Raw genomic sequence first — 26,039 nt, 5'->3', positions numbered from 1 at the left:
TGTAATCCAATATGTATTCCACAGAAACAAAGCCCAACATCCGTGGTAAACTCTTGCACACAAATATTCACCGTCTCACTATTCATAAAAGCCCAAATAACTCTTAGATGTCTACCAACTAATGGATAAGTAAAATACAAACAATCAAATATTTATTCTTTGCTTCCAAAAAGAAGTCAAATATTGACAAGTGCTACAATGTAGCTGAACCTTGCAAGCACGGTGTTAATCATTCACTAGAGAGCACACAAAACCGTATGATAATGGTAATGCCCGGTACAGGTGAATTTATGAGTCAAAGTCCTTTAGTGGTCGCCAAGGGGTAGGAATGTGATGGGGAGGAGAGCTGAAAATTAAGCAATATCAGGTTCCTTTGGGAGGCAACAAAAATGTTCTAAAATTGGCCTGGGCGGTGATGGTTCATACCTTTAATCCCAGCACTTGAGAGGCAGAGCCAGGCGGGTTTCTGTGAGTTCGAGGCCAGCCTGGTCTACAGAGTGAGATCCAGGACTGGTACCAAAACTACACAGAGAAACTCTGTCTCAAAAAACCAAGAAAAGTTCTAAAATTGTAATGGTAGACTCAGAACTGTGAATATACATATACTGGAACCACTGAAATGTGTACTTCAAATGGTCCTATGCTATGTGGATTATATCTCTGTGAACCTGTTTTTTAAAGACAAAGATAGTGGATGGGCAGAGCCACAGAAAAGATGTCATTTTTCATCTTCCACTGGAGGGAGCCATCAAATAATATCTAACACTGAAAAATTAAGAAATAACAGTAAAGGAAAATATGGAAGCAGGTACCTCATTAACAGGAAAAACTGCTGCTAATCGGAGCTTTGAGATAAAAAGAATTGGGAACAGAGAGAAGCAGGAAGGTGTATTATGAACTTCATGTAAATAGCCAGCATTCTGAAATAGGTGTATGTATAACTTTTAGTTGTAAAGTAAAAATATAAAGTCAAACATAAAAATCATCTGGTCCAATCCTCCCAGTTTGTAACTAACAAGGCAAAAGCCCTTGAAGTAAAATAATACACAAGAAGTTAGTGCACAATTAAAACGAGAGTCCAGGGCTGGCAATAGCTTAGTAGTAGAGTTCTAGCTTAGCCTACAAGAGGCCCTAAATTCAATCCCCAGAGACACGAGTCTAGCTCTTCCTTCCCAGTCAAACACCCTCTATCTCAATCCACACTGAATGACAGGTTGAGACAGCTTCTCACATAGACAGAGAACTCCTTGGGTGCGCTCGAGGTATTTCCTGAAGGGGACACCTTCTCTGAGATGTGCTCCATGGTAACTGCTGTTGGGATGATCTTCCTGGCTAACTTGATCAGGATATGGCCTTGGGAGCCTGGAAAGGCCCAGCACTTTCCAGGGTGGACATCTGGCTAGAAGGAAACCATGAAATTAATCTCTTTTCTGGGTGCATAAATCTAATCTTTCAATGCCAAACACCTCATCACTAGCAACTGTAAGATTCTTAGGACATCTAGAAAATAGGAGACCTTCCCAAACACCCTATGTCTAGTTCTTCACCCAGAGTACTTTGCACTTCAGAGCCTTTACCACAGCAGTGTGTTTTTTTGTTTTTTTGTTTTTTTTTTTTTCACCGCTGTTACTAGACTGCTAAAAGGCAGCCAGAGGTAGAAGTGTGGACGGTGCTGGTGGTGCTGATGGTGATGATAGTGCTCATGATTTGGATGGTATTGGTAGTGCTGGTGGTGATGATAGTGCTCATGGTTTAGATGGTATTGGTGGTGCTGGTGGTGATGATAGTGTTCATGGTTTGGATGGTATTGGTGGTGCTGATGGTGATGATAGTGCTCATGGTTTGGATGGTACTGGTGGTGCTGATGGTGATGATAGTGCTCATGGTTTGGATGGTACTGGTGGTGCTGGTGGTGATGATAGTGCTCATGGTTTGGATGGTACTGGTGGTGCTGGTGGTGATGATAGTGCTTGTGGTTTGGATGGTGCTGGTGGTGATGAGTAAGGAGACAATGGTGTTTATGGTAGAGGTGATGATGGTGGCAATGGAAATGAGGGTGATCCTAGTGATGGCTGACGAAGAGATGACAATGGTGGATAATAGTGGTGATGGAGGAACTGGTGGTAAAGAACAAAAACAAAATATTTCTTTTATTAGATGTAAAATTGTAACCTGGCAAGAAGAGATTGTAGGTTTGACTCTGAAGATACAATTTGAAAGCACCCTCTGATATGTGGCTCATAGTGTGTTGATAGTCATGATCTTTCCAAGTGAATGAAAAGGCTAGGTGGACATTTCTGTTCTAGTCAACTCTGTGAGAATATGTGATTGGCATAGTATCTAATGCTGCCTGGCATTTGGGGGACAGCCTCTTTTAGCAAATGTTTGTTGAATGGCTTGAAGTTTTCAGTGGAAAAGGGAGGTCACAGAATCAATGAAAGTGAAAGGTATGGAATTCCCTGTTCTGACAAAGTCTAGTTTTCTGAACTCAAAAACACAATAATTATAGTTTAGTACTCTATGATAAATAATCGAAATGGTATAGAAATGTAAGAAGTGCCTAGGTTCTGTAGGTATCATGGATGTTATTGCCTCCATTTTAGACATTAATACCATCATGGACCTTGATAACAAAATTTGAAGATAGATGTGACATCGATAGATGTGACATCGCCGTCCCATTTAGCACTTACCTGAAGAATCATGTCTGGTGGTGTCTCATAATTGAGGAACCCTATCCCATGCCAGTACAGTTTTGCTTTATTGTTTTTGTAACTTTCTGAGGTCCCAGCTTCAATGACAGAGGCTCCTAAAATTTCAAAAGATTTTAAACTTAATACATGGCATCTGGATTTTAATATCTCTGGAAAGTCAAATCCACACACAGGCCTCAGTTAGGCCAGTACCACTGACAGTCTATCTTTTTCAGAAGGTGTTTGCTCATTTGTTTCTTGGCTTTGAAACAGGGTCTCACCAGGGACTGAAGGCTGACTTTGATCTTGTAGCAGTCCTCCTGCCTCAGCTTCCTAGTGCTTGGAGTAAAGGTCTGTGACACCATATCTGGACAAAAAGTCATGTTTGCAATTTCTAGTTTCACAAAATGTCTTAAATATTGGAGCAATTGAATCAAAGCTAAAATTAATATATATTATATTTATCATCATCCAGAAAAATCAGACTTTCTGTCAGCCTTGTTCAACTCAAAAATGGAAAAAGCAGCAACACCATGCCACACGCATGCCATTCATGTTATGTTTGTGACAGTAATTATGTAAGTTTATTAGTCTTTAATTTTTTTGTAGGAGATATAATTGTAATCAAAGAAATGTAAAAATATTTACCAAACATAATCCCTTCAAGTTATTTCATTTTAGCAAGGAAACATACTTGAGACATGAGAAGTTTTAAAATGCAAATCGCTTCTTCAAATCTCACTTGAGTAACACAGCCTAACACTGAGGTCCATGCACTTGTATTAATGCCCATGTTCTTGACCAGGTATCTAGTTTATGTACTTTTTCTGTGATAGCACAGTTTGAAATATTAAATGTGGGCCCATGGTTGCCAAGTGCAGCAAGGGGAAATACAAATTTCCCACTTAAACTTGTAATTTTAGACACTGAATAATATTTAGGAAGATGGCTCAGTGGTTAAGAGAGTGGTCAGCTCTTCCAGAGGGTTTAATTCCTAGAACCTACTTCAGGTAGCTCACTACAGCTCCAGAGACACCGGGGACTTCTCCGGCTTCCATGAACACACCACACACACACACACACACACACACACACACACACACACACACACACACACACACACACAATTAAAAACATATATTAAAAAGTTTTGAGTAACAGTCTTACGTTATACAATATTTAGGACATACTTTTCCTACAATTGCTTATTCTCTAGAACTGAAATCAAAGCAGGCATCTTTTATCTTAATTAATATTCCTACTTGTATGACCAACTGGACAGGAAAACCCCTTTTGCATACATCTGATTCCCAGCTACAATCCTCCCATGGGGGAAAAAAAAAATTGAATTGTGTGTTTTAAAGAAACTCATACTTATTCATTATTTTCATTCATTCATTTTTAGGTTTTTGTTTTTTGCTTTTGTTTTTGTTTTGTTGTTGTTTGTTTAGTCTTTTTCAAGACAGGGTTTCTGCCTGCCTCTGCCTCCCGAGTGCTGGGATTAAAGGCGTGCGCCACCACCGCTGGCTTAGTTTTTAGTTCTAATGATCTTTCTTGAGAAATTATTCACACACCCAATAATTCCCCCATTTCAAGGGTACAGTTCAGTGTTGCTTATTCAGAATTAGGCCAGCCATCACCACAGCAAATTTAGAATAAGTCAGCTCCAAAAAATCCCATAATGAGTAGCAGTCCTCCATTTGCTTCAACCTCCATCCCCAGGCAGAGACAGCACTGATCAACCCTTCACACGCTCACCTACCATAGACAGTCCTTTTACCGTCTCTTCTCAGAGCATCACAATCTGCAGCTTCTTTTCCCTGATACTTAGGCTTAGCATAAAGCATTTGAGATTCCTGTGTGTAGTAATGAGCACCACAGAACCATTCTTTTTTTTTTTTTTTTTTTTTTTTTTTTCGAGACAGGGTTTCTGTGTAGCTTTGGAGGCTGTCCTGGACTAGCTCTGTAGACCAGGCTGGCCTCGAACTCACAGAGATCCACTTGCCTCTGCCTCCGAGTGCTGGGATTACAGGCGTGCGCCACCACCGCCCGGTGATTTCTGGGCCTTTATAATAATCCTGAAAACCTGTTATCGAATGTTCCAGCTTCATTCACACACACACACACACACACACACACACACACACACACACACACCCAATATAAACATCAGTTTTTCTAGTAGTTTGCCCTGTTTTTTCTGTGTTGGCAATCATGTTGGTTATAAGTTGACATATGTTAGTCCTTTCCTAATTTGCCTCCTTTGTCTTCCCTCTCTCTTTCTCCCTCTGTAGTGGGTAGCCATCCCAGCCTTGGCCTGGAAGTTCCAAACCCCACTGAAGCTTCGGTAATGGTCACACCGAGGGCAGAGGAGGAAGCTGAAGACCCAGGATCGAGAGGAGAGGCTTCTCTTGGTTCCAGGACCCTGGACGCTGGAGGTAGACCGAGCAGAGTTCTCCAGAGAACACCTCCGGACTGCGCCATACCTTTCCCAGACTCTGGGTGTTCAGCATCTTCCCTCAGCCCCGCTTTGTGGGCGTGACCATTCCCCGAAGCCTCGGTGGGGGTTGGAACTTCCAGGCCAAGGCCGGAATGTCTACTCACTACATCCCTCTGTTCCATTCTTGTCTTGGAGCACAGACAAGGACTTCTGAGGTGATGGTAACTAAGGGTGATGAGAGTGGGCGTCCTTGCTGTTTCTGATCTTAGGATAAATCGTTTAGTCGCCCAGAAATCCCTGAATGTTAACATAAAGAACTATGCAGGCATTCTTTGTCAGGTTGAAGAAAATTTCTCTAGTTTGTTGACAGTGTCTAACCATAAATGAATTGAAAGTTGTTAAATGATTTTAATTTATCTAAACTTATAACCACATTGACCAGGTTGTTAAATTTCTTGATGTACCAAACAACACAGATCTAATTTCAAAGGATAAGGCTTTTAGTCCCAGAAGAGGACCTACTTATTCACACAAATTTATTGTCACTCTTGTGTGTTCCTGGATTCAGTTTGCTGTAAGACATTACAAAATGAAGCTGGGGCATGGCGGGGTACACCTTTCATCCCAGAATTTGGGAGGCAGTGGCAGGCAGATTTCTGTGAGTTTGAGGCTTACCTGGTCTACATGTATAGTGAGTTCCAGGACAACCAGAGCTACATAGTGAGACCATGTCTCAAAAAACAAACCATATTACAAAGTGATAAAAAGGGCAAGTGGATCATTTCAGCTAGAGTTTTCTCTGTTTGCTTATTAATTCATAGTATAATTACCACAGTGCTCAGGGGCCTAGTTTACAACAGGCAAGTACTGTGTCACTGAGCTATAGCCCCAGACATAGTTTTCTTTTCAGAGAAGTTTTAAGTTAACGATTTCATCACTCAACACATCACTATCCACTTCTTATTGAATGACTTTTGATGGTCTGTACATTGTAGGAAATCAGTTCACTCCTCAACATTGTCTCTCACACTGCCCTTCCCTCTTCCCCTCTGCACTGCCCATAGGCCGAAGCGATTACACAGCCTAAGTAAGCTCTTAAGTGTTCATTTCAATTGGAAGATGTTGAGCGTATTACTTTGTAAGTCACCTTTAAACACCAGCCTTTAGTCTGCACTAATGCATTTAGCATCCCTGCAGGGTATTTCATTTTGGTTCATACAATACAAGTGTTGCCTGTCTGCTGAGCTTAAGTATTCTCTTCCTGCTTGATTTCCCTGTGGCAGCTCAGCTTTCTCTGGGGGTCCTTCTAGATTCATGCTAATGGAGTCCCGGAAGCAATCAATGGCAATCATTTCTAATATCTTCCTTAGCATCTAATTTGTTAATTTCACCCCTTCTCTGTCATTTTCTAATAAAGAATTTTAAATGGTCTTAAAGCATTCCTTTTTTTTTTTTTTAACATGCACCTTTCTTTCTTTTCTTTTTTTCCTGTACTCACCAGCTGACTTCAGGGCATAATCAGCCATCTGTATTTGGTCCCCTCTGAACTTTTTAAGTACATAATGTACCAAGTTTGACATTTCCTGTAGAGATTGTAAGAACAGTTTTCTGTTATTAATCTCTACCAACTGCTTGCATTTTTACCCTTTGTTTCATGGACTTGGACCTGGACTCCTTAATCTGAAGAATTCTAACAGTTTGACTCCTAAATTCTAACAGCTCTCAGGTGCTCTCAGAGCTAGGCATTGATGCACTTAGATGTCTTGTCCACAGCTCTGTGGGAGTGACCCTTCGCAGACGACTCAAAGAACTAAAGCTAAGGTATGATTGGGACCACAGTTATACAGAAAGGTGTGGCTCCCTCTGAAGCCCTCCCCACTGCACCATGGTACCCTCCCACGGGATGAGATGGAGCCGTGCCAAGTGTGCTGCTTGATGCCTCCTTTACCAATGTCCTACACTTAGCAATAAAGACTGGAATATTCTATAGCTATCTGAGAATCTGGCAGCTTACAAAGGCCAGATGATTGCTTATAACAGCAATTTTTCACCCACTTGAATCAGTGTTGGGCTCTGAAGGACACGCTTGTTAAAAAAATAAGCAAGCACCCTGAGCAGGTACAACAGTTGGAGTTATCATTGACTAACTCGAACACGGTGCCACAATTACAAGGACGAACTGGAACTTGGGAGCCATGGAAGGCCAAGGTTAGATTTCTACATATTTTAAACATAGACATGGGGAGGAGAAATTGGAAACAGTCCAGGCAGTGGGGGAGCAATGCAGAGAAGCTGCTGGTCTAAGTGTGGAGCTCACCAGAGGCATAGTTCTCAGGAAGGATGGAAACCTCTTGCTAGTGAGTATTTGCTATGGACATTCAAACATCACCATTTCTGAATCACTGGTTGCTTGTTTTGTGGGAAGTAAGTTATATCACAACACAATGTCCTCTCTGTGACACAGCATTGTGGAGAAGAAGAGTCCCCGGGACAGCACTAGCAAAAGGAAGCCAATTGGGGGGCTCAGAGGACATAGCTAACGTCAGTTGGTAGAAGAAATGAAAGGAACATCCTGGGGCTAAATGGCTCACCCCCTCCAAGCCCCAGACCACCTTGCCTCATCTAGAACCTCAGTGGTAGCCTTGTCCTGCACAGCCTCTCGGGAGACAGGCCAGCTGTGATTGTGTACGCCGTCCTTCATGTCTCTAAGCAATGCCTTCAGAACATCTATTTGTTCAATTAAAATCAGAATTTCACGAAAATTGTTCTCCAAAGTCTGGCTTTCCTTCCTGCATGCAGAAGAACCACAAGGTGAAAGAGGGGAACAGTGAAGGTACCGCCAACAGCATCAGGGCCAGCAACCGGCAGAGGAGTCAGCTTAAGGGGAGGAAGAAAGATTCAGCAGGTAGGGGAAGGTGGGGGTGTGCCTCTGTCTGCTCATTACATTTTGCTGTGTAGGGAACGCAAGGTGGCCACTCAGAAGACTAGAGTCAGAGGGCATCCTCACTTGGCTTTTTCTACACTGAGCAGGCAGGAGGCAGCCAACCTTGCTTGTCCTCAGTCAAGTGACTTCATGTCCTCAGTCAAGTGACTTCATACAGGTGAATGCTAAATCCCTGTTGAGTTGGGATGGCCTGCATTCCAGGTGCTGGGTAGAAGTGTTTTCCCAGCTGTAGCCTGGAGATCCACACAATGTCTACACTTGAGATATTTACTATTTCGATTTATTTACTTATGCATTTTTATTTGAGACAAGCTCGTCGGTTGTAGTTTCAAAATCAGGATCTTGCTGCTTCAGCCTTCTGAGTACTAGAGTTCTAGGATCCTGCTAGGCTAGGGTTATAGGAACCTGTTGGCTAGGGTTTTAGGAACATGCTAGGCTAGGGTTATAGGAACCTGCTAGGCTAGGGTTATAGGAACCTGCTAGGCTCTGCCAAACATGGCATTTTAAACAGATGTAGAGTTTGTGGTAGTTCAGAGGAAATAGTCAGGAAAAATGCTCTTGACTGGCATGATATATAAGATATAATTCAGGAAAGTTATTTCAATGCTATAAATTTCCAAAACTGAAACCCAGTGTTTTGGTGTTTGGAGGCATAGCAGAAAGTGGCACATACAAAAACCTCACTTACTTTAAAAGTTCTAGTTGCTCCTTAGGCATGCGAAGTCTGGCCTGGAATAAAGGAGATAGATGATTCTGAATCTTGTCTCTTCACTGGGTTGTCTTTCTTCTGAAATCACACTCAGACCCTTGAAATATACCATGGGACATAAGAGCACCTTTCATGTTTGTCTTCCCTGACCTGCCATGGACTCCATCGTTACCATGTCTGGGAAGGTGGCCTTATTCACACATCTAATAGAAAGTGACATTCAATATGAACTCCAGGATGGAGCCTTATTTGCTGTTTCTGAAGGTGGGATACTACTGCTCACTTTGGATGTACATCTGTTTTCCTGAGGATGGCTTAGGTGCTTGGCCAGGTCCTGCTCCAGGACCAAGAATGGGAAGACCTCAAGCTGTAGAGGTTATCTCAGGTAAAGCCTGTCTGTGAGGTTTCAGGTGGCTGGCCTTTCATCCAGGACCAATGTTGGTGTGCTAGTTAGGTTTTTGGCAACTTGAAACAAGTTGGGCAAGGGAAACCTCCACTGAGAAAATATCTCAGTCAGATTGTCCTGTAGGCTAGCAGTGGGCATTTTCTTGATTAATGATTGATGTGGAGAGGCCCAGCCCACTGGGGATGGTGCCTACCCTGGGCAGGAGGTTCTAGGCTGTATAAGAAAGCAAACTGAGCAAACCATGGGAAGCAAGCCAATAAGCAACTTACCTCTATGATCTCTGCTTCAGTTCCTACATCCAGGTTTCTGTCTTGAGTTCCTGCCCTGAATCCCTCAGTGATGAACTGTGATGTGAAAGTGTAAGCCAAATAGACCCTTTCATCTCGTTGTTTTTGTTCATGGTGTTTATCACAGTAACAGAAAGCAAACTAGATGGTGGTGGTGGTAGCACACGCCTTTAATCCCAGCACACAGGAGGCAGAGGCAGAGGCAGGCAGATCTCTGGGAGTTTGAGCCCAGCCTGGTTTACAGAGTTCCAAGACACCCAAAGCTATACAGAGAAACCCATCTCAAAAAAACAAATGAGGATGAGGAGAAAGAAAGAAAGAAAAAGGAAGAAAGAGAGAGTAAAGGGAAGAAGGAAAGAAGGAAGAAAGGGAGGGAGGGAGGGAAGAAGAGAGGGAGGGAGGGAAGGAGGGAGGGAGAGAGGGAGGAAGGGAGCAAGGAAACAAGTAAGCAAGCAAGCAAGCAAGCAAGCAAACTAAAGACTCAGGAATGCTAAGAGGTGCTTATGGAGTATAGAGTGGATAGTGAAAATCTCACTGAGATCTCTGGAGCTTCCAGGCAAAGGAAAGTACTGTGCTGGCTGGGGATGGGGGAAGGTTAGTCATATGGAACCACTTGTCTTTCCCCCTTCTTCTGGAGCTTCTCCTAGAGTCTGCAGGGGTCAGAAGGCATGGAGAACTGGGGAGATTTCTTAGCCATAAAACCACTTAGAAGAACTGCACTTGCTGTAAGATTGCTATTGGCCATTCTCCCCAAACCAAAATAATATAGTGCAAGTTGGACTCACCTTGTAGCATACTCAGTTTTAAATGAGTAACATGCAACAAGAATTTAATGAAACATCACCTGGTAATTATAGAGCCGGGAGACATACTCTGCAATTACGGTATATAATTGTCTGGGTTTTTGAGGAAACTCTTTTTCTTTAAACCACTGATGATTTTGAAGTCCTTTAAAGAAAAAGCAAACTCTGATTAAAGAACTTATCTAGAAACACTTATAAAATACTTTACATGTACTAATAACCATTTCTGTGAGTGTGAAAGAGAGAGTAGTCTTAAGAATTAGGAGTATAAAGGCTAGGGATGTGGCTCAGCGGGAGAGCACTGGCCTATGTGTATGACCACAGCACTGTAGAAAGAGGAAGTTGGAGCGATGGCTGAGTAGATAGAGTGCATAAATGTGAGGACCTGAGTTTGGATCCCTGGCAGCTACCTAAAAGCTAGTGTGGCCATGTGTGTTTATAATACCCACTCTGCAGAGATAGTGCTATCTGAGACAGTTGAACATCTGGAATTCTAGATTCAATGAGAGATCTTGTCTCAAAAATTAAAGTGAATCAAAATGGAGGAAGACACCTGACATTGGCCTCTGGTTTTTGCACATGTACCTGCGCACACATACATATACATGCATACATCAAACACACACACACACACACACACACACACACACACACACACACACACACACACGGTTGAGAAGGACACGGAGACAGAAACAGATTCTTGGGTGGCCTCACAGAAACCATCATAGCAGAAGGGGGGGCAGGAGGAGGGAGAGGGAGGAACAGGACCAACACTTCTGGAAGCCCAGACTGGTCAGCACTAGATCTGAGCTGCAAAACCATAAGTTTACTTGAGGGTGGGACTGTAGCCCTACAGATTGATCAGAAAGATAAAGAAAAGTGAGCAGTCAGCGAAGCCTGTGGATATTACTGGGATACACACTATTCAGATTACACATACCATCCAGAAAGAGGAAGAGGCCAAAAGAGAGAGGAGGAATATCTGGAGGAAGAACATTCAAAAAGTTTTTGAACTGATGAAAATAGCAAATCTATTCACCCAAGAAACCCAACAGATGCGGAGAACAACCTTAAATGTTCCCCACACAAGAACATGTAACCAAACTGTCAAAAGACACAGAGAAGAACTTGGAAACAGCAAGAAAGGAATGCTTTGCCATGGATAAGGATTCTTGGCAGGATTGTCATTTGATTTCTCATCAGAAACTGTAGAAGCCACAAATCAGTGAGACGTTGTGTTTAAAGGGCCCAAAGGACAATCAGTGTATTTATGGAGCCAGATACGTTCGTAGTCAGCACAAGCAGAACTCTTGGCAAGTGAAGAGGCAGAGGGGAGGGTGTGCTCAAACAAGTCCTGGGGATCTGTGGCTGCCTGTGGTGGTACTGTGTTCTCCAAAATATTGTGCACTCTAATAAACTTATCTGGGATCAGAGGACAGAACAGTCACTAGATATAGAGGCCAGAAAATGATGGCACTCACACCTTTAATCCTAGCATTCCAGAGGCAGAAATCCCTCTGGATCTCTCTGAGTTCAAGGCCACATTGGAAACAGCCAGGCTTGGTGACACAAGCTTTTAATCCCAAGAAGTGTGCCTTTAATCCCAGGGAGTTATGGCAGAAAGATATATAAGGCCAGAAGACCAGAAACTAGAAAGCATCTGGCTGGTTAAGCTTTTAGGCTTTTTAGCAGCACAGTTCAGCTAATACCCATTCTGGATGAGGACTCAGAAGCTTCCAGTCTGAGGAAAACAGGATCAGCTGAGGAATTGGCGAGGTGAGGAAGCTGTGGCTTGTTCTGCTTCTCTGATCTTCCAGCATTCACCCCCAATAACTGGCCTCAGGATTGATTTTATTAATAAGACCTTTTTAAGATTTATGCTATAGCCAGGTGATGGTGGTGCACACCTTTAATCCCAGCACTTGGGAGGCAGAGGCAGGCAGATCTCTGTGAGTTTGAGGCTAGCCTGGTCTACAAAGCGAGTTCCAGGAAAGGCACAAAGCTACACAGAGAAATCCTGTTTCAAAAGAAAAAAAAAAAAAGATTTAGCCAGGTGGTAGTGGTGCAGTGGTGCACACCTGCAATCCCAGCACTCAGGAGGCAGAGCCAGGTGGATCTCTGTGAGTTCGAGGCCAGAGCTAGTCCAGGACAGGCTCCAAAGCTACAGAGAAACCCTGTCTCGAAAAGCCAAAAAAAAAAAAAAAAAAAAAAAAAAGATTCATGCTACAGCTGCCTTTCAGGTTAAGTGAACGTAATTTCTGTGGGGCAGCTATGTGAAGACACCAAGATATTACCAGTTCAGGTGACAACCCATATAAAAGCCAGCATTATTATAATGCTGGTTGGTGTGTTAGTTACTTTTCTCGTCACTGAGACAGAACATCCAACAGAAGTAACTTACAGGAGGAGACATCTGGGCTCAGTTTTAGATGCTGGGGTCTACCCCAGTGGGGAAGGTGTGACCGCCACAGTAGCACCACACATCATGGTAGCAGCTTGTGGCATGGCTTGTTCACATCATGGTACATCAGCAAGAAGAAACCTTGGACCAGAAGCAGGACCAAACAATAACCCTCAAGCCTACCCCAGTGTTCTGTATCTGCTCGCTCCATATCCCAAAGGTTCAATAACCTCCCAGTGTTCAAACATGAGCCTGTGGGAAACATATTGTATTCAGACTATAATAGATGCTAACTCAGGTTCAATTTCTTAAATGATTTAAAGGGTAAACATACAAAACATAATGATAAATCCATGTTAATAGGTACTTGAGTATCTGCATGATTTACAAGCTAGTTGGCTATCAAATCATTTTGTTGTCAGTTCTGGCTGTTGTAATTCCCACGGTAACCACTAAGAAAACATTTAACATGGGCGTGAGAAGAATTTCCAAAAACCATTACAGTCAATTCAACATAAAAGATGATCACAACAGAAGAAATTAGAAACAGCCAAAAAGTATAAGACATACGAGAAAAATAGGAAATTGGCAGAAGAAAATCTCTTCTTATCAATAATTGGTTTAAATGTAAATGGATTAAACTCTTCAAGTCAAAAGTGGTGGCACATGCATGCAATCCTAGCACTTTGGAAACCAAGGCAGGAGGACCAAGACTTCCAGCTACAGAGATGGTTTAGCAGTCAAGAGCTCTTGCTGCTCTTCCAGGGGATCCAGGTTCAACTCTCAGCACACACATGGCAGCTCACAAACATCTCTAGTTCCGGGTGATACAATGCCATGTTCTGGCCTCCATGGGTTCAGATATGTATCTCAGTGGTAGATGGCTTGCTTAACATATGTATTACTTGGTGTTTGATCCCCAGAATTGGAAAACAACAACAAGAACAACACACACACACACACACACACACACACACACACACACACACACACACACACAAAATGCTAAAAGAAATTAAAGAACAGGCTGGAGAGATGGCTCAGTGGTTAAGAGCACCAACTGCTCTTCCAGCGGTCCTGAGTTCAATTCCCAGCAACCACAAGGTGGCTCACAACCACTTGTAATGAGATCTGGTGCCCTCTTCTGGCTTGTGGGGATACATGCAAGCAGAATACTGTATACATAACAAATGAATAAATCTTTTTTTTTTTTTTTTGAGACAGGGTTTCTCTGTGTAGCTTTGTGCCTTTCCTGGATCTTGCTCTGTAGACCAGGCTGGCCTTGAACTCACAGAGATCCGCCTGCCTCTGCCTCTCGAGTGCTGGGATTAAAGGTGTGCGCCACCATCGCCCGGCAAATAAATAAATCTTAAAAAGAAAGAAATTAAAGAACTATGTGAATAGAAAGACAAATCCATAAACCTATGTTCATTAATTAGACCATTTATTTTTATTAAAATGTCAATACTTCCCAAATCTATTTACAGATTTGAAGCAATCCCAGACACTGGCACAATAGGTTTCTGGGCTAATGGGAAAGACTTAGACAGGCATCTATAACCAATTGAATTTTTGTCAGGATGCCAAGGCTATTAAAAATATCCCCATGGGAGAATTATCTCTTCAGCAAATGGTGCCCAACTAGATACTCAAGTGCAAAAGAATGAATTTGGAATTGTACTCTGCACCACATGACCACCAAATTGGCCAACGACATGAGTGTAATTGTTAAAATCATGTGACTATCAGAAGAAGACAGCAAATCTCCAGTTGAGATTTTCTAATGGATTTCTTGATAAAATGTCATTGAGATTATAAGCATTTTTGAAAGAAAAGATAAAGTAAAAATGAAAAGACTATGCACAATGAAAGAAAGCATTTTAAAATCAAACATCTGAGATGGACAAATTCAGTGAAAAAAAAAAATGAACAAAAGACAAATAAGTCTGCAGACAACACTCATCCACTTCTTATAAACTCATGAAAATTAGTCTCTAGGACACTGCATATCAAAACCACAATGACTAATAAACAGGAAAATGGCAAGGAATGGTGAAAGGCAGACCACCCCCTAATAGCTGGTGGGAATGGGCAGTGGGGTGCTCAGTGAGAAAAACTATCACCACTTCTTTCCTGGTATTCTCCACTTCTAGATATTTGCTTAAAAAGAATCTAAAATAAATGTTCAAATAAACACACATGCATGTGTTTGTAGCTGTACTGTCCCTAAGATCCAAAAGAAATAAATAGCCCAAATGTCCATCAATGGACAAATGGATTTAAAAATGTAGTATATATACCCACAATGCAATACTGCTGAGCCACAGAAATGAGCAAAGAACTGATATACTCTGCAACAAGGATGACCCTTCAAACATTAAAATTAATGAAAGCAAACACACAAGAAAAATGCCATTTTTATCACATATTTGAGCTGGGCAAAGAGGCAGGATGCAGACTTGTGGAAGAGAAAGAGAACAGGAAGCTAGCAGTGTGGGATACAAAGAGTTTCCCTTAGGAGCATGGGTGCATGGAATACCTAGATAGAGGAAGTGGTTGCCCAACACAGCACACCCAATAATAGTGCTGAATTATCACTTCAATTCAGTAGAGAACAAAAAACAACAGTGGCCAGTTTAATGCTTCTGAGATTTGTATGCAGAGGTGTTTAAAGTTGAGCCAGCTTGAAACTGGAAATACAAAGAAGCAGTTTATATCCATTATAAAGGCTTCAATGTACATCTTAAAAGATGATGCCATTGTTATACAAGGATACCCCAAAGGCTAATGTGTCTTCAACTTGGTAGTACTGGGAGACCATACAATGTTGAGGAGGTGTAGCTTAGCAGATAGTTAGGTCCATGGAAGCGTATTCTTGAAGGGAACCTCAATGAGACCATGCAATATTGACCTGCCAGGCACAATATGCCTACTAGATCAGCAGTAACACAACAGCTCTGATGTAACTAAACAGTTTCTCATTGGATTTGAGGCCTGCTCCACAGGAGGGAATTTCATACCTAGTACTAGAATCTTGGTCAGAAACCTGTGGCTGGAGAGATCACAGGCTCTAGGTAGAAGGTGCAATTGTTATCTTGCAATAGTCATGCTGTCAAAATACCTTCTAGATATTTATGCTTACACGCATTGACCTGGGCTGCTCTCAACCATGGTCAAAGGGAGCTTCTGTTTGCAGTCAAGAGCTGTCAATGGAGAGATGGTTTACTGATCAAAGAACTGAGACCTAGTGATGAGCCCTAAATGGAATGTCTGTGTATATCTCACTATCAAAAAGACTCAGAGAAAATCAAAGAAGAAAAGGTGGTGGTAGCCGGGCGGTGATGGTGCATGCCTTTAATCCCAGCACTCGGGAGGCAGAGCCAGGCAGATCTCTGTGAGTTCAAGGCCAGCTTGGGCTACCAAGTGAGTTCCAAGAAAAAGGCACAAAGCTACAGAGAAACCCTGTCTCGAAATCCACCCCCTCCCCCCAAAAAAAAGAGGCGGTAGAAAGAACACAGAGCTGGAGGATGGGGAAGAGTGCTGTGAGATGCTGACTTCTGGACATGGCATGACCATTACAGCCATGAACTCACAGCAACTGTGGTTACCTGTACAAGGTCTACACAAGATCAAGCCAACCAAAACCCTGGCATGGATGTGGTGGGTGATGTACAGGCTCCATCCCTTCCTGAGGAGCTTTTGGTAGTAGACATTTGCTGGAAGAGGGAAAACTATTCTGTTCTGAGGAGGTGGGACTGGTAGGTTTCCCATGCATCCTGTATTAGGATGGGCCCACACCTATTTGCATATGGGCAGCACTAACTGGACTTAGTGGTTTTCAAAGAACAAGTTGGGGCGGGGGAAGCATGAGAGAGACAGAGAGGGGAAATGGGAAAAAGATATGGTCATATTTTACTATATATTTATAAAACATTGTATGCATGTATTAATATACTATGACAAAACATATTATGTATAATTAATATATGAATTAAAGCTTTTAAAAAATTGAAAAAATCTCTAAGCTCAGTCATTCAAATTTAGAACAGGTAAAATATTAGATATTTCTTTAGAAAGCATATTGGAGATTCTTTCCTTTTTTCTATCTATCTATCTATCTATCTATCTATCTATCTATCTATCTATCTATCTATCTACCAATCATCTATCTATGTATATGTGGGGGGAAGAGGTGGTGAGTGTCTATGTGTCACAGCATGTATGTAGAAGTCAGAAGACAACTTGATGGAGTCAGTTCTCTCCTTCCACTTTGTGGAAGCAGGCACCTTTCACCTGAGTCATCTCACTGGCTCCATAGTAGGGATTCTTAACTGCCATGCAACTTCTGCGTCCTTTTGCATATATACAGTATGGCTTCCAGTTTGGTGGTATGCACACATGTGTCTCTGAATCTCTGTGGTTCTCATGTTTTTCTGTGTCTCTTTTCTTTTGTTTGTTTTATCCTATTCTGGTGTGTTTTATCTTATTTTACTTTATTGTTATTCTTTACATGCTTGTTTGTTTTCTAACTAGAGAAAGATAGAGCATGGATTCTGAAGGGAGGGGAGATAGGGAAGGTCACAGAGGAGTTGGGGGAGGGAAAACCATAATCAGAACATATTGTGTAGAAAAAAATCTATTTTAAATAAAAATAGAAAAAATAAACTATATACTTACAGAAAGATAATTTTTCAATTTTTCTAAGAAGAAGCTTATATTACTTTCCAAGTGGAACATGAAAGGAGGAAAGAAAGTTGAAGAATGTGCAGGTAACTTCCAATGTCTCAAACACAAGTCAGCCCACTGAGCCCTCCTCTCTCAACCATTACTCTATGAGTCAGTTCAAGGATCATTACTGCTAAGACTTACCGACAAGAAGAAAAGTTGATGTAAACACTGTACTCAGGATAATCTTCCATGATAGAGTTAACCTACAAAGAACAAAGAGCTTTAAGGGTTTAACAGTGTAATCCATTGCTGTTAACTTTTAACATGGACTTTAGTCAGGACACCCAAGTCCACAAGCTTGATTTGTCTCACTCCTGGCTGCTCTAGATTAATTCCATGAGGTTATTTAATGTCTGATCTGTGATCTTTGAAACTGACAGAAAGTAATTTTCAAGATGTTGTATGTGCATATACATTTACATTCCTCCTTCACACACATGTACTGTGATGCTACTGGGTTCCTATTTATGGTCTTTACATGTTTTTAAGCAAACAAAGTTTTTCTAGAAGTCAAAAATGATGAACGCACTACATGACAAACGACTGAGGTTAATTGAGTTCACCAGACTGGTCCCTGAACTGATAGGACTAGCATCCTTAAACTAGAAGAGACTGGACGGCTGTCCATGTGCTATCTGGACATGGTGAGAAGGTGGTTGTCTTTGAGACAGGCAGAGAACCTCCACCAGACCCATAGTCATCTGGAGCCTTGGCTTTGAGCTTCCTTGGCTTCCAGACTGTGAGAAAAGAAAAAATTAATGTTATTTTTAATCTCCTAGCCTCTGGCTTTGAACTGTGGCCCAAGAGACAAGTAGACCTACCTAATCCAAAACAAGCCCTCCTGTGGTTACAACTCCCACTCTGAAAGTGTCTCTTTTGAGCTCTACCCCTGTTCATCAGGTATGTTTGGTTCTGTGTTTCTGTGAATGGACATATGTGGATAGCTCCATCTCTCGACTCTTTCTCAGCACTGTGCTCTGAACTACCACACTGTGTGTGCAGTTGTAACTTACTATTCCCCTGAGCTATACCCCAAGTTCCCAAATTCAATGTTAAAGAAAAAAATCCCTGAAGGAAAAAAAGGATGCTAAAGCCATTTGAGCTTGAATCTGTAAGCATCTGGACCAAGTATTCCAGGCTAGTACGCAAAAACATCGGTCCTTATGAGTTAGAAAAACCAGATGAAGATGTTTGCAACTGGTAGGTGGCAAGTAGATGCAACAGGAAAAGAGCCCTGCCTCAGAAGTTAGGAAAGACCAGTGACACCTGTCCCAGCATGTCAAGTCACTCCCCAGCCTGGCTCTCAGCATCTCATCTGTTAGCTCTGAACTAGACTCTATCAACTGAAAGGCAGTGAGGAAGGGCTAAGAGGGTGACCTCATCTGGAAATGATGTCATCTACATGTTGACACCCTCCTTTCTTTAAAATTTACTCTACTACTGTGTTCAGCTGTCGGTGGTAAACAGGTTACTTACATTGCAAGTTAGTTGACCAAAGGGCATAGGAAGTGAGTCTCTCACCAATCCTCCTCACAGGTGTGATGTCAGCTAGGCTTTGTGAACCACAGCTCACAAAGAGAAACTTGCATTCCCTGGATACAGAACCTAAGCCGCTTGACTCCCCTCCTTGATCATGCTGAGCTGCAGCCAGGGCTGGCTGGCAGAACTTAGGCAGTGCTAAAAGCAACTAGGAGGAGACCGGTCCTGATCCCTGCTCCTCTAAGGTAGCCTGGGTTTTTTGTTTTGTTTTTTGAAACCAGGCAGTGACATGGTTTCAATACTCTAGAGAGTGTCGTGTAGGTCTAATCACAACTCTTTGGTAGGCTGAATTACATGAATATTACTGAATTTCCATGTTTTCTAAAGCTTAGGGGGTCCCCTCCATTATTTTTCTTTTTAACTAGAAAGCTTGGCTGCCAGACCCTGCTTTGTGAAATTCTTTCTATCCCTTCACCTAGCCTGTGAGATTCTGCCACTAAAGGCCAGCATGTGTCATTACTGGGATTTTCAAGGTTGCTCTTCTTGAACAAGGTCACTGTGTTAACAGTCCTTTAAAAAAAAAAAAAAGACCAGCACCTGCTTCTGGCTTCCGTTCCGGTGCTCTCTTACAGTTAGTAATGGTGGTTGTCAGTGTTTCAGCCCCCAACCCACCCCACCCCCGAGGAGGGCAGCAGATTTGGCTCACCCACTAGACAGGGCTCTCTCTCTACTTATGGGAAATTTCTTACCAGAGGAAGGACAAGTATTAGCACAGATTGTGCATCAACCCTTAGGCTGTTCATTCTCACCCATGGGTGCTGCAAATGCCTCTCTGGTCTAGTGTGTGAAGCCCAGCACTAAGGTCTGTATAGCCCGGATCCTCAGTGAGGCCCTGTGACCACAGACCATGCCATCTGTATGATTTGTTACCACTGCCAAGGTTCACTCTTCCGCAAAGCATGACTCCTCTGTCTTAATCCTTTTCCCTTGTCCACTGCGATTAATCAATATTCAATAGCAAATGACTCATGTGCCATTGGCAGTACTATAATTGAAAGCTTCAGGGAAAACTTGAAATGATTTTCTCCAGAAAAAATACTTGCTGAGTTATTTTAAAGGTCGACAAGGCATGAATGTATACCATACACACTGGATTTCAGTAGGGGATGCTGGTGGATGTCTATAATTCCAGCAGTTAGGGTAGGAGGAATGCCCTAACTTTAAGACCAGCCAGAGCTATGGTATGAGGGCCTGCCTGTCTCCAAAACCAGAAAAGAACAGATGTATGGGAATCATTCTGTAAAGTGACATACAGGTTCATATCCGGGGTTCTTGCCCTGACAACAGGACATTAACACTCGAAGTACTGCTGGGTTCTGCAAAACAATCCTGAAATGGCTGTCTATCCTTCCTCTGCTTTGTTCTTTCACTCCAAAGAGCTCATAGAATCATGAACACTGTTTGTTTTCCCATCCCCTTTTTTATGGGAAGAGGAAGCCATAGGTATGGTTTTGGATGTATGTCTTCTTTACAGATACTCCTTGTCCAACAGCCAAACTGTGAGTGAGCAAATTTTGTAAAGTCCAATGACTCACTATTACATCATTCTTTGTGACATCTCACAATGGACAGCAGGTCACCACACCCGTGTAAGGATTGTGTGCACATAAGCCTCTCTGAGTGTCTCTGCTTCCCACGCCTTACTGTATCAGATTTCAAACCTAATGAACAATGCAAAGATCTTCTATGCGTCTACTGCTTTGCTACAAAGACTTGGGATGCCTTGATGTGTTTGTTTCAATACTCAAAGATATCAGAAACAGTATAAGAACCAACCCTCCCAATCTCATTCCTCTCATTTTCCTCTGAAGATAAATAACTTAGAAGTTATTACTGTACTTCCATATAATTTTCCCTCCTTTTTTGTTATTTATTATATTTGTGTGTTTTGGGTTTTTTTTTTTTTTTGTATGTGGAGCTGAGGATCGAACCCAGGGCCTTGCGCTTACTAGGCAAGCACTCTACCACTGAGCTAAATCCCCAACCCCTATATTTGTGTTTTAATTTTACACATCAGCCATGGGTTCCCCTGTCCTCCCCCCTCCCTTCCCACCCCCACCTTCCCCCCCAGGCCCTCCCCTCCAATTCCATCTCCTCCAGGGCCAAGACACCCCTGGGGTTTCATTTAAACCTGGTGGATTCAGTACAGGCAGGTCCAGTCCCCTCCTTCCAGGATGAAGAAAGTGTCCCTGTGTAAGCACAAGGTTCCAAACAGCCAGCTCATGCACTAAGGACAGGTCCAGGTCCCACTGCCTGGGTGCCTCCCAAACAGTTCAAGCTATTCAGTTGTCTCACTTATCCAGAGGGCCTGATCCAGCTGGGGGCTCTACAGCCTTTGGTTCATAATTCATGTGCTTCCATTCATTTGACTATTTGTCCCTGTGCTTTTCCAATCTTGGTCTCAACAATTCACACTCTTACAGTCCCTCCTCTTTCTCAACAATTTGATTCCTGGAGCTCCACCTGGGGCCTGGCTGAGGATCTCTGCATTCACTTCCATCAGTTACTGGATGAGAGTTCCAGCACGACCGTTAGGGTATTTGGCCATCTGATCACCAGACTAGGTCAGATCAGGCTTTCTCTCAACCATTGCCAGCAGTCTACAGAGGATGTATCATGTGGATTTCTGGGGACCTCTCCAGCACTCTGCCTATTCTTGTTCTCATGTGGTCATCATTTATCATGGTCTGTTATTCCTTGTTCTCCCTTTCTGTTCTTGATCCAGCTGGGATCTCCTGCTCCCCTAAGCTTTCTTTCCCTCAAACCTTGCCCTTCATTACTCCCACAGTTGTCCAGGTTGTTCATGTAGATCTCATGCATTTCTCTGTCATTGGGCGATCCCTGTGTCTTTCCTAGGGTCCCGTTTTCTAGGTAGCTTCCCTGGAGTTGTGTAGCTGTCTAGTCATCTTTGTTTTACATCGAGTATCCTGCTATGAGTGAATACATACCATGTTTGTCCTTCTAAGTCTGGGTTACCTCACTCAGGATGATTTTTTCTAGATCCATCCATTTGCCTGCAAACTCATGATGTCATTGTTTTTCTCTGCTGAGTAGTACTCCATTGTGTACATGTACCATATTTTCTTTATCCATTCTTCAGTTGAAGGGCATCTAGGTTGTTTCCAGGTTCTGGCTATTACAAACAATGTTGTTATGAACATAGCTGAGCAAATGCCCTTGTGGTATGATTGAGCATTCCTTGGGTATATGCCCAAGAGTGCTACAGCTGGGTCTTGGGGGAGATGGATTCCCAATTTTCTAAGGAAACGCCGTATTGATTTCCAAAGTGGCTGTACAAGCTTGCATTCCCACCAGTAGTGGAGGAGAGTTCCCCTTGTTCCACATCCTCTCCAGCATAAGCTGTCTTCTGTGTTTTTGATCTTAGTCATTCTGACAGATATAAGGTGGTATCCCAGAGTCGTTTTGATTTGCATTTCCCGGATAATTAGGGATGTTGAGCAATTCCTTAAATGTCTTTCAGCCATTTGAACTTCCTCTGTTGAGAATTCTCTTTTTAGTTCTATAGCCCATTTCTCAATTGGACTGTTGGGCATTTTGATGTCTAATTTCTTGAGTTCTTTATATATTCTGGATATCAGCCCTCTGTCAGATGTGGGGTTGGTGAAGACCTTTTCCCATTCTGTAGGCTGTTGCTTTGTCTTGTTGACTGTGTCCTTTGCTCTACAAAAGCTTCTCAGTTTCAATAGGTCCCATTGATTGATTGTTTCTCTCAGTGTCTGTGCTACTGGTGTTATATTTAGAAAGTGCTCTCCGGTGCCAATGCATTCAAGACTACTTCCTAGTTTCTCTTCTAACAGGTTCAGAGTAACTGGATTTATGTTGAGGTCTTTGATCCACTTGGACTTAAGTTTTGTGCATGGTGACAGATATGGATCTATTTGCAGCCTTCTACACGTTGACATCCAGTTATGCCAGCACCATTTGTTGAAGATGCTTTCTTTTTTTCTCACACTAGTGACTTCCATATAATTTTTAAAAACATATTTACAAATAATATGTTTTAGACAAAATAAATGCCATCCTATGTTATGTTTCAATTACACATGTCCTGAGATATATTAACCCAGTTCAATTGCTCCACCAGCTCTATAGTATTTATTATACAGCCGTCCATTTCCTCATTTCCCCACATATGGTTTTTAGTGATGAAAAACCATGTTCACTGCCTGTTTCTGCATGTATACCAGAGTGCACTTTAGTTACACATCTAAAAACCAAATTGCTGCATGGCAGGGTGACTTGGCTTATTTCGAACACACAACTCTAGGGTGACAAATTCACTCTCAACACTTAGTGGCCTCTGGTCATATCTACTTTAAAATGTTAAGTTTTTGGGTTGGGGATTTAGCAGCTCAGTGGTAGAGTGCTTGCCTAGCAATCACAAGGCCCTGGGTTGGATCCTCAGCTCAAAAAAAAAAAAAAAAAAAAAAAGGCTGAAGAGATGGCTCAGAGGTAAAGAATACCGACTGCTCTTCCAGAGGTCCTGAGTTAAATTCCCAGCAACCACATGGTGGCTCAGAACCATCTGTAATGAGATCTGGTGCCCTCTTCTGTATATATAATAAATAAATAAATAAATCTTTTTTAAAAAGTAGAAAAAAATGTGAAGTTTTTGGACAGGTGTCTGCAAGATGACTCAAGAAAAATGTCTCCTGTTCATATCCCCGACGCCTGTAGTTTTGGTGGACATTATGGCTAATGGTGCTTTTGTATTAGCTTTGGGATCTGGGTGGGAATTTTGAGATATCAGTAGAACCCTGGACTGAACAGGGACTCTGTGAAAAGGACGACTCATCCTGCTCAGTGACAGAATTACTTACCATGGCCTCAGCTAAAGACCCAGAAATTTTTTTTCCACTTTAGACTTGACTGAACACATACTGTCCTCAGTTCGGCCTGTGAACACAAAAGTCATCTGGGACCAAGTAAGAGCCCCTCCCCCAAGCCACACAGTCTGGAAACAGTCCTGATAGTCCTGATCATCCTGGCCACACAGTAATTGCAGGGGAGACACACCCATCATCTTGGTTTGGGGCAGGCATATCAACTATCCAACAGCAGATTCTGAAGCATCTCTGTAACACAGCTCTATCCATGTAACATGCTTTAGCCGTGAATGGATCATCTAGTCTATCCAGATACCCATCAGGAGACATGGCCATCCAACTCCCAAGAGAAAGTCCCACTGATCTTTATGTTATGGAAGGTCCTGACACACGTCTGTGAACTGAGGTGGAAGAGCAGTTTTTATGCCCATCCAGGAATCTATTGGGAAATGAGCCCATCTCATCCCTGAGGCAGGCCTGCTGACTCTAGCCCTAGCTGTGGGCTCTGAAGTATCCCTTTGGCTTGGTTCCCAGTCTTCTTCATTCATGTCTAAGAGACAGCACAGGCTGCCTCAGGGACCCTCTTAGCAGAACAGCAAAATCCACTGCAGATCCTGCAGGACCTGTGTCTGCTCACATACCAAACAATAGACCTGTATCTGAAGATAGCACCGTGTGATTGACCACAGTGCCAATTCCACTGATTAGTGTGCTGCAGGCATTCTAAGCTAGTGTCAGGAATACTTTAGCCTCTAGTAACAGGTCACACAACGGAAGACAGCAGCAGTCAAGATGTTTGACTAAAACCCGCTCTATAGACACTTTTCTATCAGCCCAAAGACATAATGGGATGAAGTCTTTGCCAGCTGAAACCATTCTGTAAAGACTGGGAAGGTGATTGCTCCATCAGAGGTACAGATGTTGTCCAAGTCTCCTGGGATGACAAAGAACCAGACAAGCAGGAAAAAATAAGGTTCAAGTGATAACCCCACGGGAATGGAGATCTGCTAATTGCCTGGTTAAAAAATAACACGGATAACTGAATTTAAAGAAGCTTGGTGAAGGGCAAGAGAACACAGATAATGAGACAAAGTCAGAACAGTAACATATAGGCAAAAAAAGATATTAAAGAAAATAGGCACAGTAACAAATGACCAGAAATCTTTGATCCAAACTTGCAGTCACAGCCTGAAATTTTTCCATAGAGAGACCTGGCAACAGATTCAGTCATCTGAAGAAAGAATCAATAAATCAGAGATATTCTGCTGAAAGCCCAGGAAGAGTGCTCAGTGGGCAAAAGCGCTCACCCCGCAAACCCTCTGACCTGACTTAGATCCAGGGAACAAGATGAGGTGGAAAGAGAATATTGACATCTGAAAATCATACTCTGTCCTCGACACACACACAGAGTGTCATGGACACTTACACGCATTCACACTAATAATAATCCATAAAAATTAAAACTAAAGAAATAAAGAAGCAGCAAAAGCTAGTCTATTTGAAATTAATCAGTTTGAGGTGATAAAAGACTGAAAAAGGTGAGGAAACTGTGTAAAACCTGTAAAACAGCATACAAGCAAGCAGGTTGTAAGGAGAGCACAAAGAAGATACAGGTGACTATTTAAATAAATACCAACTGGTGATGTCCTATATCTTGGCAGTGACTGGGACATTTGGATTTGTGATGCTTCCAGGTTAAGGAAGATTGGTCCCCAAAATACAACCTGCTGGGGGCACAAAATGTCCTTGTGCCCACAGATCACAAGGGAAACCAGGAAACACAATGGCCTCCTCTCAGTGGGGAAGACAAAATACCTGTTTTCCTGCCCAGAAAGCTGAGAGTGGAACAATCTGGTGGTCCTTTTGCTATCAGTGGCGGCAGACCTCACCCAAATCCCCAAAAATGTTTATCCCAGACTCTCCCCTCCCCCAGACCGTTACCCATCCTCAGAAGGGTGTCACATGTACTTCATAGCCTGCTGCCTCTTACACTATCTTGATCAGATACCACTCCAGATTCTAGGCCTGTTAGCTATAGAACCCACCCTATGGTCACGTGCATTTTGTAAAGGAGTTTCTATGTCGTCACACCTTAACCTTTATTGTGCACCTGAAATTGGAATGCTTGTTGCCTGGAAACCTTTTTTCTAGATTGTACTGGGTTTTAAATATGCTGACACCGAACCACCTGGCATTAGACTCCCCAATGTCTGATCCAGGTGGACGAAGTCGTTCTGAA

The 26,039-nt window shown here is 42.5% G+C and overlaps 1 protein-coding gene across 3 annotated transcripts in view; it reads right to left on the bottom strand.

Annotated features, from left to right (window-relative positions):
• Positions 1-26,039, bottom strand: part of Sun3 (Sad1 and UNC84 domain containing 3) — a 34,217-nt gene that overhangs the window by 3,636 nt on the left and 4,542 nt on the right. The window contains exons 1-8 of one of the 3 annotated variants that reach the window (XM_036201182.1): positions 18,891-18,924; positions 17,556-17,617; positions 10,324-10,427; positions 8,766-8,806; positions 7,751-7,922; positions 6,632-6,716; positions 2,694-2,809; positions 1,232-1,399 (exon numbers count right to left, since the gene is read on the bottom strand). In XM_036201182.1, coding sequence (XP_036057075.1) covers positions 1,232-1,399; positions 2,694-2,809; positions 6,632-6,716; positions 7,751-7,922; positions 8,766-8,806; positions 10,324-10,427; positions 17,556-17,617; positions 18,891-18,892 — 750 coding nt within the window. In that variant the 5' untranslated portion in view covers positions 18,893-18,924. Of the gene's footprint in view, positions 1-1,231; positions 1,400-2,693; positions 2,810-6,631; positions 6,717-7,750; positions 7,923-8,765; positions 8,807-10,323; positions 10,428-17,555; positions 17,618-18,890; positions 18,925-26,039 lie in introns of those variants that run through there. The other 2 variants (XM_036201184.1, XM_036201185.1) reach the window with 2 other exon arrangements.

Source organism: Onychomys torridus, chromosome 10, assembly GCF_903995425.1.
Source record: "Onychomys torridus chromosome 10, mOncTor1.1, whole genome shotgun sequence".
NCBI lineage: Eukaryota > Metazoa > Chordata > Mammalia > Rodentia > Cricetidae > Onychomys > Onychomys torridus.
Note: the sequence above shows the minus strand (reverse complement) of the source record. Positions and strands in the feature narration are given on the sequence as shown.